At 35.0% G+C, this 14,434-nt stretch overlaps 2 protein-coding genes across 21 annotated transcripts in view; both read left to right on the top strand.

Annotated features, from left to right (window-relative positions):
• The window catches only part of UTY (ubiquitously transcribed tetratricopeptide repeat containing, Y-linked), a 234,468-nt gene that overhangs the window by 147,306 nt on the left and 72,728 nt on the right, over positions 1–14,434 (top strand). For 15 of the 20 annotated variants that reach the window (XM_063660969.1, XM_063660967.1, XM_054473301.2 and 12 more), the window contains 3 exons: positions 4,732–4,861; positions 6,374–6,479; positions 7,319–7,524. In XM_063660969.1, coding sequence (XP_063517039.1) covers positions 4,732–4,861; positions 6,374–6,479; positions 7,319–7,524 — 442 coding nt within the window. Of the gene's footprint in view, positions 1–4,731; positions 4,862–6,373; positions 6,480–7,318; positions 7,525–7,700; positions 7,956–14,434 lie in introns of those variants that run through there. The other 5 variants (XM_054473302.2, XM_063660972.1, XM_063660971.1 and 2 more) reach the window with 1 other exon arrangement.
• LOC129025662 (non-histone chromosomal protein HMG-14-like) lies at positions 11,265–13,273 on the top strand. Its single transcript, XM_054473308.2, has one exon. The coding sequence runs from the start codon at positions 12,163–12,165 to the stop codon at positions 12,463–12,465; it is 303 nt and encodes a 100-aa protein (XP_054329283.1). The 5' UTR covers positions 11,265–12,162; the 3' UTR covers positions 12,466–13,273.

The following is a 14,434-nucleotide window of genomic DNA, read 5'->3' as shown; positions in this document are numbered from 1 at the left end:
AAGCTGTGCCTGCAGCCACCCCTTCCCCCAGGTGTTCTGTCCCAGGGAGATGAGAGTTTTATCTGAAAGTCCCTGAGTGGGGCAGCTGCCTCTCTTTCAGAGATGCCCTACCCAATGAGGAGGAATCTTGAGAGGCAGTCTGGCCCCAGCCTCTTGGCTGCGCTCTGATGAATTCCACCCAATCCAAACCGCCTGGCCTCCTTAGCACTGCCAAAGGGAAAACTGCCTGCTGAAGCCCCAGTAAAGCAGATGCCTCTCCCTGTACCAAGCTCAGTCATTCCCAGGTTGACTTCAGACTGCTGTGCTGGCAGTGAGAATTTCAAGCCAGTAGATCTTAGTTTGCTGGGCATTGCTGAGTGAGACTACTTGGCTGCCTGGCTTCAGCTCCTTTTCCAGTGGAGTGAATGGTTCTGTTTCTCTTGAGTTTTGGGCACCAGTGGGGTGCGAAGAAAACTCCTGCAACTAGCTCAGTGTCTGCCCAAACAGCCGCTCAGTTTTGTGCTTGAAACCCAGGAGCCTCATGGTATAGGCACATGAGGGAATCTCCTGATCTGCGGATTGCAAAAACTGGTAAAATTATAATATCCAGGCCAGGTAGCACAGTCCCTCATGGCTTCCCTTGGCTGAGGGAGGGAGGTCCCTGGGCTCTTTGCACTTCCTGAGTGGGGTGGTGCCCCCACCCTGCTTCTGTTTGCCCTCTGTGGGCTGCATCCACTGTCTTACCAGTCCCAGTGAGATGAACTGGGTACCTCAGTTGGAAATGTAGAAATCACCCTCCTTCTGTGTTGTTCTCGCAGGGAGCTGCAGACTGGAACTGTTCCTATTCGGTCATTGTGGAAACACTGTGGTTTTATCTTATCACTGTATTAAATATGGAAAACATTTTTCTGTTAACTGCTTTATCTGTGAGATTATGTCTTTGTTTAGTGTTACAAACTTTTATTGGTTGTTAGGATTGTCAATTTCTGTGTGATAGACCTCATTCTGGGAATTGAAAGAGAATAGGGGAAGTCCTTACATAGGGAACAGCAAAGCCTGGAATATCCTATTGTTTGTTTCCTTTTTAGTTAGAGCTGTAGAATGTTAAGAGTAGGAATAGGCCTTACTGATTATTAAGGCTAGTCTTTGCTTACATTTGAGAAAACATTTTGTCAGACTCTAGAAGTGATATAGTTTCCAGGAGAGACAAGAAATGCAGGGAGAATGCCAGCAATGATAGACTATCAGCCAGTCTAGTAAGACTTGCTATATTGGGCTTCTTTTTTTAAGCAATGGAGGTTTACATGTTTGTTTAAAAATTGGTTTTCATTCCCTTCCCACAAAAAAGAATCAGGAACACTTTCTTTGATATTAAGCCAACACATTGATTCCCCCAAAGAGCCTAATCTACCTTTTTGAAAAAACAGCTTTATTGAGATATAATTTACATACTATATGGTTTGGTCATTTAGTGTTTATAGTTCATTTGGTTTTAGCAGATTACCAGATGTGTGCAATCATTATCATGGTCAGTTTTACAGCGTTTGTACTACCTAAAAAACAAACCTGACATAGACTTTAAACACAATAAAATTAAATCTTAATAAGTTACCTTAACTCTTATAAATGTTCTGTATAGAAGAGTATAAAATGTAAGTGAAAGTCATTTCCCATGCCAAAAACACATACTGTATTACTTCTATATTTTTAGTAACTAAACTTCAAAATTTTAACAATAATATATTGGTTTTATTAGATTCATAAAAGAGCTTTCTGAAATTAGATGCAAATTAACAGAAAATAAATACCCTATAACTAGACAATCTAAACATTATTTTTAATCTACTTTGGTCATTTTATTAAAAAGTTTTTAAACTTCAAATTTGAGAACAATTTTTGCCTAATGCTTATATAACTTTTCCTGCTACTGTGAGATCTTAAGATGTTACATGTTTCTTCTCTATGACTGTATCTAAGCGTTGATTAGACTCTCAGGCATTTAGATTATTTTATTAGAAACCATCGTGTGTCAGCCATTAAATGTATATTAACTGATCAGCTTCTAAGATGAAATCAAAATTTCTTGCTTTTATATAATTTATGGTTGCAACAACCTTGGGGAGCAGTAATGGAGTAGTGATGATAATTTTTTTTGCAAAATAAAAATTAAATAAATTGATATGTTTTATATTTCTTAAGGGACTATAGATTTTAATCGTCTATCTCATTTTGAGGTGTATATAAACAATCACTTTATAGTAAAATGCAGTCTTAAAGAGTTATTTTTGGGTTAGACGTGGTAAAAGGATTTTACCTTACCAGAAATGGATAATTTTAATTTTAAAAGCTGTAAATAATGTATCTTTAAAATATTGTAAGTATCTGTGGCTGAAAGACTATTCCAGTAAATGTAGCTTCCACTTTGCTATTGAAGGTAACATACCAAAAAGAAAATAGGAGAGAAATTAAGAAAGAAAAAGAAAACAATCACAGAAAGAAAGAGAATAAAAGGATGGATTCTAAAGTTGGGAATAAAATTATTCTGAGTTGTAGAGAAAAAGCCAGAATGAGAAATGATAGTTTCTATGTGCACACCAATTCAGTCAGTTGATAATAGCGTCTATTCTGGGGAGAAAACTGAGATTCAAATAAATTAAGTGATATCGTGTGTCAGTGATTGAATCATGACTCTTTTGCTCATGCCTCATCTTGTTCTTTTTTCAAATTTAGGTATCTATATTTTCCATTGCTTTAGCTTCCTATGTATCTGTCCACTTTTTTTTCTTTTATAGACTGTAGAAATTATAACGACAGAATTCTACAGTAAATCCCAATTTGTTAGTCTCATTGTTTTGTTGTTGTTGGTTTTGTTTTATTTTGTTATGTTTTTCAGGCAGAGTTTTGTTCTTGTCACCCAGGCTGGAGTGCAATGGCACTATCTTGGCTCACTGCAACCTCTGCCTTCCAAGTTCAAGCGATTTTCCCGCCTTAGCCTACCATGTAGCTGGGATTACAGGCCCCCGCCACCACACCCACTAATTTTGTATTTTTAGTAGAGATGGGGTTTCTACATGGTAGTCAGGCTGGTCCCAAACTCCCAACCTCAGGTCATCCGCCACCTCTGCCTCTCAAAGTGCTGGGTTTACAGGTGTGAGCCACCGCACCCTGCCTAGACTCTTTTTTTAAGGAGGTGGTTGTTTAAATAATTTTTAATACTACAAGAAATTAACATAAAGAAATTTCTGGTACAATTAAATACTTCACCAAATTTAGTACAATTAAGTACTGGTATAGTGAGAATACTTGAATTGTCTCTTCACCAAGTATATTCTATGTGTTTAAAACAGAAATTCTAAGGAGTTTATGAATTAGGTTCAATTCTGTATTTAAGTTTAAAAGCTTAACATGTATCATCTATAACTAAACTTATGGGTCATTATGCCTTGTGGAGAGAGACTGAAATCTAGATACTACTTTAGAATGTAATAGGTAGTTAAATGTAAATGTTTAATAGATACTTGCACATTTTTTATTTAAAAAATAGAGAAGTCAGATTTCTAACCTAATTCATAACTTAAAAATGCATAAGACCTTTTTAGTTGTTTAAAAAGGTTATACACCCTAGGGGCTATTAAGTGTATATGTTGCATTTCAAGGTTTCATTTTTATTAGTCCAACCACAGAGGCATGACTTGAAAGTTTTTTTCTGTGTAGGAAAATAAAGCTAAACAAGCTTTTGCTGCAGCTTTTATTATTCTATATATTGAAATAAAAACATAATTTATTCTGAAATAAATGCGGCTACTGATGTAATGTATTTTTTACTTTCGAAAACAGAGTTTTCAGATTTTTGTCTGAAACATTAACATTTTTAAGATCTCATTTGATATTTTAATACATTGATTATTTTAGAATTTTAATAATTAGGTGAGACAGCGTGAATAATTTGAAAGGCTTACCAATTTTCTGAATTTGTTAAAATATTAAGGGTTTAGGAATATACTTCTTATTTGCATACTAAAAGAAGAATTGGATTATGGAAGTAATTTTACCATATTTTAAGAATTTATGTCAATAATTTAACAAATATTATACCTTTCATTAAAGGAAAAATCCAAATACTGTTAAGTAATAACTATGCACAGTGTGACAACACAGAGCAACTACACACTTCACTTAAAATTATAAGATGTGAAACTTTAATAAATGGAGTCTCATTGAGTATTAGCTAATTCCACAGAAAACAAGTCTTGAGGATGAAACTAATGAGCTTTCTGGATCTGAAAGTTGTCACAATGGTATTCTAGAAGTAATTACTAAGATGTGATGTCAGAAAGGAGATATACTATGATATTAAGGATATGTAAATCACTTCTTGATCAGCTATTTTATCATTTTATGGAGAACATTTAATGGTGGCACATGTTGAGAAATTTAAGTTTATATTAATGTTTGATGAGAAAGCAAATTGGAAAATGAATAACGAGGAATTTTGTCAATACTTTATGTACTCTGTGTGTAGTATATTTTGTTTAGCTTATGCACTCTGTGTGTAGTATATTTTGTTTAGCTTTTATAACGCATCTGCTGAAATTTAATAGTCCTCAATTTTTTATTTAATGGATCTGAATATCTTACACTGTTTGTATTTTTGTGAATGCCTTACGCCTGACTTTTAATTCAGATTTTCTTTTTTTTTTCTAGTTTTAAAATAAATATATAACTGATACATTTCTTCTGCTTTTTTTAAAGGAATCTAGGTAAAAATGGCTTGTCTAATAGCTGCATTTTGTTAGATAAATGTCCACCTCCAAGACCACCAACTTCACCATACCCACCCTTGCCAAAGGACAAGTTGAATCCACCCACACCTAGTATTTACGTGAGTCCCCATTGAGTAACTTATAAATAAATCGAGAGTCTCAACTAATGTGTCTTTTAGAAAATCGATGTATTTTTTAAATCAAGCCAGATTGCCTTAGGGAGCATAGACTTTACTCTCAGAAGTTTAATATTTCAGAAAAACATGTTTGTATTTCAGGGCACATAACAAATGGGTGCTCTTACTCTAAATGCTGCCCACCAACCTGCATTTGAAAATAAAATTCTATTGGAACACAACTATGCTTATTTAGTTACTGTCTTTATGATTGCATTTGCAATACATTGACAGAGTTTACAAAAGAGACTAGGTTGTCCATAAAGCCAAAAATATTTATTATCATAGGCCTTTGACAGAAAAGGTTCTTGACCACTGAGTATGCAAACAGATTTTGTCTAGAAAAATTAAGGTCTTCTCAAATATTGTCTGGGATTATATGAGAGTAGCAAAAGATAATTGTTCCAGGGTCAGCTTTTAGTAAACATGGTTCTAAATCTGAATTCTGACACTGGTAGTTACGTATACCTGTTGAATGTTACATTTCCTTAATAAAGGAATTTTTTTCTAGCTTCATAAAAATTGGTTGAGGATATAAAAGTGATTATGAATACATGTTATTTAAAAGTTTTACATAAATACATGTAGGTATAAAATTTCCATTGGAATTTAAGTGGCTTTTTTACTATTTAGCAACGTAAGCATCTGATAAAGAAAGCTGCTGTGGCTTTCATCAAAATGACTTTTATGTATTTTTCCTTCTGAAGAGTTTGTGTCACCCAACTTTTTCATTCTCCTTCACAAGTTAAAGAATCTTAACCTAAAACATGAAGATGCAGTAATTAGAATGATCTCGAAACAGATCTGTAAGAGAGGATTTTGGAGATATTGGCCTTTTTTTGGACAGATGTTCAATATTGATTTTTTACCTAGTTGAAATTTATTGACAATTGTATTAGAAGAGTCATGGAAGAGAGACTAAAAATCAGCCTTTCAGTTGAAACTTTGAGGCAATAAATACAAATTTAAGGTTTGCCTGTTGTGGTTCTTATTCTCTAAAAGTTTTGTTAGTAGTTTTTAAAACAGTTTGATTTTAAATTTTAAATGTCACTTCTACCTGTTGTCTCATTTAAGAAGCAATAGAAGATAACTCAAAAAATATGCTTGGGAAATACTTTTGAACAACTCAACTAATTTAAAAGAATTTTATGAATCAGTGTGATATAAGAGATAGGTAACAGTTTTAAAGTGAATCAAATTTAAAATGTAGTTTTTAAAAGAGAGGCTTTTTTTTAGCTATTGCCTCCACACTTTCCTGACAAGACAAATGATACAATCCTGTGATATGTAGCAACATATCAAAGGTTAGGATGCACTGCAGATTTTAAATAGCCAGATTGATTGGAAAAAACTCACAAATTTGAAGTATTGTATTTAGTCATCTTATTAAAGGCACAAATCTGAGGTATATTTTGTCATTTATCTGAGACCTAACAAAATATTTTGCTTTTACAGTTGGAAAATAAACGTGATGCTTTCTTTCCTCCATTACATCAATTTTGTACAAATCCAAAAAACCCTGTTACAGTAATACGTGGCCTTGCTGGAGCTCTTAAATTAGGTAAGCTTAAAACCAAGATTGAATATATATTTTACTATCTTTAAACTTTTATGACATTGACAGAAACTCACTGATTTTTTTTTCCCCAGCATTCTGAGTCTTTAATGTGTGTTATCTTTCTTTCTCACTGAATTTTATGTCTCTTATGCATGAGCAAGCATCTTTAGCACTGATGAAAGTGATAATACAGATGTCATATACAGATATATACAGATGATAACAGATGAACATTTAGCTCAGTAAATAGAGGAGTGACGTTGAATAGAATGGAGGCAGGTTTGCCTTAAGCAGTACCCAGTTTGACCTTTCCCTTTAGCATAGTGATTTCAGGTACCCAAGATATTTTCCTTTCCTATTTCCCCCATTAAAAAAAAAAAATCTTTTGGAGAAAGCACTTGAGAAGAAAATGAGTCTCCGGTGTGAGGTTTTGTCTGATCTTTCATGGTTAGGATGGTTTATTCCTATTATGAAAAATATTCAGCAATACTAGACTCCAGCAACAGGTTTACTATTGTTTTTGAAACATAATATTGTGGTGGATTTTTACTTTAGATTTAAATTTGGTATCATTATACAACATACAATATTTAGGTTACATAGTTGAAGAAGTTCTGAGTATTAAATATAAGTAAAATCGGATTATGTTTATGAATGTTGCCACCCTCTACACCCTGACATGATGGTTATAGCCAGAGCTTCAAGGACCTGCTGTGTAACTCTGATACCTAATGGCTTGGAGCCCTCTTAAGGGAAACTGATAAAGTTTTTTTTAAATACTTTGACATTTTAATTGAACTGAATACAACTTTACTGATTAACAAAACTTATTATTTGTAAAGATCTTGGACTTTTCTCTACCAAAACTTTGGTAGAAGCTAACAATGAACATATAGTAGAAGTGAGGACACAGTTGCTGCAACCAGCAGATGAAAACTGGGATCCCACTGGAACAAAGAAAATCTGGCGTTGTGAAAGTAATAGATCTCATACTACAATTGCTAAATATGCACAATACCAGGCTTCCTCCTTCCAGGAATCATTGAGAGTAAGTTTTTCTTTCTTCCTTTTTTAATTGTTGCTATTTTTTAATAGTGCATATTCCTTTCATAATTATTGTCTAGTACATACTGTTAACAGTATGTTTTTAAAGTGCTCATAAATTATTAAACTTTTATTATTTTTTATTGTTTTTGAGACAGAGTCTCATTCTCTCTCGCCCAGGCTGGAATGCAATGGTATGATCTCAGCTCACTGCAGCCTCCATCTCCTGGGTTCAAGCGATTCTCCCACCTCAGCCTCCCGAGTAGCTGGAATTACAGGCACCTGCCATCATGCCCAACTAATTTTTGTATTTTTGTAGAGACAGGGTTTCACCATGTTGGTCAGGCTGGTCTTGAACTCCTGACCTCAGGTGATCCCCTTGCCTCAGCCTCCCAAAGTGCTGGGATTACAGGTGTGAGCCACCATGCCCAGTAAACTTTTAAAAATGTAAGCAAAATTACAGTATATAAAACACACATTGCTAATGGAGAAAGTTCCTATTTTACGTCTACCTTATTTTTGGAATTTTTTATTTTAATGATAAACTAAGCCTACTTACTGTTTGCAGAATGATACTTAATATGAAGAAAATTATCTGGTCAGTTCAGGTATTCACTCCGCCATGAAAAGATGTTCATATTTTACTTTATCTGGATAACTTTTCTTTGGAAGCATTAGCAGTCTTCCTCTATTAATTGTCATCTCTGAGAAGAAATTTACAGAAATGTGTCAAAAATACATAGAAAATTGAAAAACAACATCTTAAACAGGACAGTGGTTAGTAAAACACCTAATAGTAAATGAGGAGAAATAGAATTGTTAGAAATAGGAGTTTTTGAATTTTTTCAAAAAAATTAATAGTTAAGCATTGCAACCACAATTATATTTCTCAAATATTTGTTTGAATTGTTTGTTCTTAATATGGCCCCTTTAAATTACAAATTTGGCCAGGCACAATGGCTCATGCCTGTGAAACCACCAAGTTAGGAGGCTGAGGCAGGCGGATCACTTGGGGTCAGGAGTTCAAGACCAGCCTGGCCAACATGGTAAAACCCATCTCTACAAAAATAAAAAAATTAGCCCTGTGTGGTGGCGGGTGCCTATATTCCAAGCTGCTCTTAAGTCTGAGGGAGGAGAATCACTTGAAACGAGGGGGCAGAGGTTGCAGTGAACTGAGATTGTGCCACTGCACTCCAGCCTGGTTGACAGAGTGAGACTTCATCTCAAAAAAAGAAAATAAATGAAATTATAAATAAATTATAAAATCGAACTGCATTTTACTATGTCAGATGAAAGAATGTAGACTTACTTTTTTATAAAGCTGTTCCTTAAAACTTAATGAAAGTTTTATGGCTGAAAAATATGTTGTTGAAAGTTTCAAATTTATAATTTGTAATATCATTTACCTCCAGAAGATGTTTAAAATTCTCACCTCATTTTACGTTTTCATCACATTGATATCACAGGAATCTGATTCTGCTGTGAAAATAGTATATTTTTAGGATTTTTTATTATATGGTAAATAGAAAAGTAATGATTTAACAATTTTTGTTAAATTCAGTGGCATTGGGTATTCATGTTATTACGCAGCCAAAACCACTATGCATCTCGAGCACCTTTTTATCATCTGAAACTGAAACTCTGACCCCATGAAACAATAACTCATCATTAGTTAATGAACCATGAAAATCTGAGACAGGTCTCAGATAATTTAGAAAGTTTATTTTGCCAAGGTTGAGGATGTGTTCACAGCCTCCACAAGTCCTGACGACATGTCCCCAAGATGGTCAGAGCACAATTTGATTTTATACATTCTAGAGAGACATAAGACATTTTGCCAAGGTTGAGGATGTGTTCACAGCCTCCGGAAGTCCTGATGACATGTCCCCAAGGTGGTGAGAGCACAGTTTGATTTTATACATTCTAGAGAGACGTAAGACATTAATCAACATACGTAAGATGAACATTGGTTCAGTCCAGAAAGGTGGGACAACTCGAAGTAGGGAGGGTTCTTCCAGGCCACAGGTAGGTAAGAGACAAATGGTTGTATTCTTTTGAGTTTATGATTAGCCTCTCCAAAGGAGGCAATCAGTTATACATTTGGCTCAGTAAATAGAGGGGTGACTCTAAATAGAATGGAGGCAGGTTTGTCCTAAGCAGTACCCAGCTTGACCTTTCCCTTTAGCATAGTGATTTCACGCACCCAAGATATTTTCCTTTCACATTTCTCCCATTTAAAAAAAAAAAAATCTTTTGGAGAAAGCATTTGAGAAGAAAATGAGCCTCTGGTGTCAGGTTTTGTCTGATCTTTCATGGCTAGGATGGTTTATTCCTATTATTTAAAATATTTGGCAATACTAGACTCTAGCAACAAGTTTACTATCGTTTTTTGAAACATATTTTTTCTTTCTCCGGTTTCCCATTAAAGATAAATCATTGTAGGATCTATTTTCTTTATTATATTCGGTCATATTATTTGTATAAAGTACCACAAGAATAGTTATTTTTCCAATAGGCTTCTTTTTTTAATTGGCTTTGACGGAACTTTGTTTCATAGACGTAGTCTCATCTAAGACTTTTTTAAAGCTGAGCCCAGCCATGGATTTGTACTATTAATACCTATAAGTTGGTTGAATTCCTCTACTCTTGATTTTCCAAGATAAAGTTGGGGCTTCTAGGCCTGTCTGAAAGTGACGTTCTTTACTTACTACAGGACGGTAACTCTCTGCAGGGACCATGCAGACAAAGGTATGAGGCCAGATTTCCCAAGGGCATTTTATTGACTCCATAAGTCACATTTGACTCCTTAAAGGAAAGCACACCGTTTCAGTCAAAGCCTTGGTAAAATAACCGGTTTCTTCCGTTGTGTCCTCTTACAATGAAAACAGATTTTTATTTCACTTATGCAAATAATTATATTGCCATAATTGTTAAGAATGCTTTCAAATAGTTTTCAAATTTTGGAGAAATCAGATAGAAAGAAACAAATTTGCTACAAATTTTCTTCATAAGAGTACTCAATTGTTAACTTGAAAGTTTTCTTGACTCTGAAAAACAAAGGATCAGCAATATTTTAAGCAAGAAGTTTAAAAGATTACTTCGAATTCTGTTAGTTTAGTCCATGCAGGTAATTGCTGTTCTGCTTGATATTCACAAACATTTCAGTTCTCCATGAATCCTTAAAGTTTTTTCTGTATTCTCATGTCACAGTTTCCAAGTTAACAGAAACTTGCATTCAAGAGCACCTGTTAAGAGTTTATAGCTGATTATAGAACAACCTTCTAAAGAGGACCAAATAAAGACAACAATTGTCTGTGGATGACTAAAAGTTTTAGAGCAGTCATAGTCAAAAGACACAATTGACAAGAAATTTTGTTACCTCTGTGGCACACAATAATTTAACATAACTATTATAATTGTTACTAATAATGTGCATTAACACATAACAGAATTATAGGAGTTTCCCATAATTTTGGAACACCATAAAAAATGCAGCCCCAAGAAAGCCAAGTACTGTTTTATATTTGACAATGCTTCCTGTATAATTTTTATGCCAAATATGTCATTTTGGATGTTAGGGAACCTATTAATATTTTAAAGGACTAATTAGGTCAGAAAAAGACAGAATTTATCATTTGACATTGGAAAATTTGTTAGATATTAAAGATTTAAAGCACTTGATATTACAAAATAGGATCAGAGGTCATTGCAAAATAAATCATTAATTTATCCAGAGTGATAACTCAAGAATTTTATAAAAAAAAGGTGAAAACCTTCATTATTTGATTCAGGATACTTAACTTTACAAACAATAAGCCCTTATAAAAACAGCATGAAACCAGTTAAATTTGTTATCCAAAATTTTATAAACAATCTGTAAAATTTTCATCTTGATCTTAAGATATAAATTCATACTCCTTTATAATCTTTCTTAAGGAGTTGGTTAACGCTTCAAGAAATCCTTGTTAATCTGACATAGGGCACACATGCTGGTCTTTGACATTAGTGGTTAATTTATACAGGAACTGAATTTCTCTTATCTTTCAAAATTGTCCCTTAAAATCTCACATACCTCTTTTGCAATAGTCCTTGGGCCTTGAGGAGTTGGATAGCTTTAATTTCTGGACCTGTTTCTCAGGAATGCAGTTTATTTTGGTTGGCATCTTTTACCAGGCTTGAAGATGAGGCTTCGGTGTTTAAGCCTCAGCAGGACTCTGTTTTTAGACCAGTGTTTTTAGACCAGGAGTCAAAGCCCTATAACTCAATATCACAGACTTTAAAAGCACATACAGCAAGATACAAGGACATATAACCTTAATTTTAAAGAAATTTGTTTCTAATCTCAGATTTTCCTAAGCAAACCAAACTTAATAATAATGGCATAGGAATTATTTTGATAAAATGTAAAAACTCTTTTAGGCCAGTTACCAAAAGGCAAAAGAAACGACCTTCTTGTCACAGAATATTCTGTTGGAAAAAAACATTTTCTTTAGATCCTTAAGAATACATTGTGGCCCCCGCCGTGGGTCTTAGCAGCTTGGGCGGCGGGAGGAGTGGCAGCGGCAAGGCAGCCCAGTTTCGCGAAGGCTCTCGGCGCGCCACAGCCCGCAGGCACCCGGCACGCGCCTTCCCCACCGCCAGGATGCCCAAGAGGAAGGTCAGCTCCGCAGAAGGCGCCGCCGAGGAAGAGCCCAAGAGGAGATCGGTGCGGTTGTCAGCTAAACCTCCTGCAAAAGTGGAAGCGAAGCCGAAAAAGGCAGCAGCGAAGGATAAATCTTCAGACAAAAAAGTGCAAACAAAAGGGAAAAGGGGAGCAAAGAGAAAACAGGCCGAAGTGGCTAACCAAGAAACTAAAGAAGATTTACCTGCAGAAACCGGGGAAAGGAAAACTGAGGAGAGTCCAGCTTCTGATGAAGCAGGAGAGAAGGAAGCCAAGTCTGATTAATAACCATATACCATGTCTTATCAGTGGTCCCTGTCTCCCTTCTTGTACAATCCAGAGGAATATTTTTATCAACTATTTTGTAAATGCAAGTTTTTTAGTAGCTCTAGAAACATTTTTAAGAAGGAGGGAATCCCACCTCATCCCATTTTTTAAGTGTAAATGCTTTTTTTAAAGAGGTGAAATCATTTGCTGGTTGTATATTTTTTGGTACAACCAGAAAAATAGTGTGGGATATTGAATTATGGGAGGCTCTGACTGTCTCGGGGGTCAGCTTAACATTCCATAGATGGGGGGTTAGTTTTTATATCCTATAATACAAAGCATATTAAATGGCAATATGGAGTCAGTCCTGCATTTAATGTCTTGAACATTTTAAATTACTTCTATTACCATGTTGTTTTTTAGTAGAATTGTTTCCTAAAGAAAACCACTCTTTGGTCATGGCTCTCCATGTCATAATAGTGTGCACTCTGTAACATCTTTGGTTGTGGTAGTCCTGTTTTCCTAACAACTTTGTTACTGTGCTGTGAAAGATTACAAATTTAAATATGTAGTGTACGTGCTATTGAGTTGTGAACTGGTGGGCCATATGTAACAGCTGACCAACATGTGAAGATACTGGTACTTGATAGCCTCTTAAGGAAAATTTGCTTCCAAATTTTAAGCTGGAAAGTCACTGGAATAACTTTAAAAAAGAATTACAATACATGGCTTTTTAGAATTTCATTACGTATGTTAAGATTTGTGTACAAATTGAAATGTCTGTACTGATCTTCAAGCAATAAAATCTCATTATGAAAAAAAAAAAGAATACATTGTTAGCGTCAGGCCACAACAAACAGAACCCTCAGAAGAAAATTTCAGAAGAAAAACAAACTTATCTGAGCTGAAAATGAATTGAAGGGGAATGTTACTATTATGTGTCTTTGTTGTTGGTGTTGTTTGAGATGGAGTTTCACTGTGTTGCCAGGCTGCAGTGTGATGGCACTATCTCAGCTCACTGCAACCTCTACCTCCCAGGTTCAAGCAATTTTTCTGCCTCAGCCAGTTGAGTAGCTGAGACTACAGGCATGCACCACTACACCCAGCTAATTTTTATATTTTCACCTGAGATGGGGCTTCACCATGGTGGCCAGGATGGTCTTGATCTCTTAACCTCGTGATCCGCCCCCCTCAGCCTCCCAAAGTGCTGTGATTATAGGTGTGAGCTACTGCGCCTGGCCTAATTTTGCCTTTTAAAAGGGGATAGAAAACCAAAACAAGCAAGATGCAATAGAAGTTGAACTTTGGGTTAAAATCTCTTACAATTTATTAAGAGTAAATCAACCCCTTATGAAAATTTTGTGTTATACATACCAATCCTTTAATGTATAAGTGTTTTTTTTTTTTTTTACATCAAACTCAGTCTCTAGAAAGACCATTGTAATTTCCCTTTAATCATGGACAACTTGATCATATGAAAGTGTTTTTTTGGGTTTTTTTTTGTTTTTTTTTTTTTAAATAAATCCTCTTATTGTGACTTATGCAGATGGGTCGTGATATACTTGAATGTAGTTTGTTCTGAACATCCCTCTTTCTTAAACAACCAGTTGTTTTTCTTAGGACTAAATTTACCGTACAAGATTCTTTCTGATATGAAATTATTTCTCTTTAAGCTTTCTTACCAAAACAAAATCTCTTTATTTTTATAAAATTTCTTTTCACCTCTTTTAATTGCTGGTTCCTTTTACTTTATTATTATTTGAGACAGTTTCACTCTGCTGTCCAGGCTGGAGTGCAATGGCACAATCTTGGCTCACTGCAGCCTTTGTCTTCCAGTTTCAAGCGATTCTCCTGCCTCAGCTTCCCAAGTAGCTGGGATTATAGGCATATACACTACCATGCCCCGATAATTTTTGTATTTTTAGTAGAGACGGGTTTTCACCGTGTTGGCCAGGCTGGTCTTGAACTCCTGAACTCAGGTGATCCA

This window comes from Pongo pygmaeus, chromosome Y, assembly GCF_028885625.2.
Source record: "Pongo pygmaeus isolate AG05252 chromosome Y, NHGRI_mPonPyg2-v2.0_pri, whole genome shotgun sequence".
Classification (NCBI taxonomy): domain Eukaryota; kingdom Metazoa; phylum Chordata; class Mammalia; order Primates; family Hominidae; genus Pongo; species Pongo pygmaeus.
This window is presented reverse-complemented; position numbering and strand designations above follow the sequence as displayed.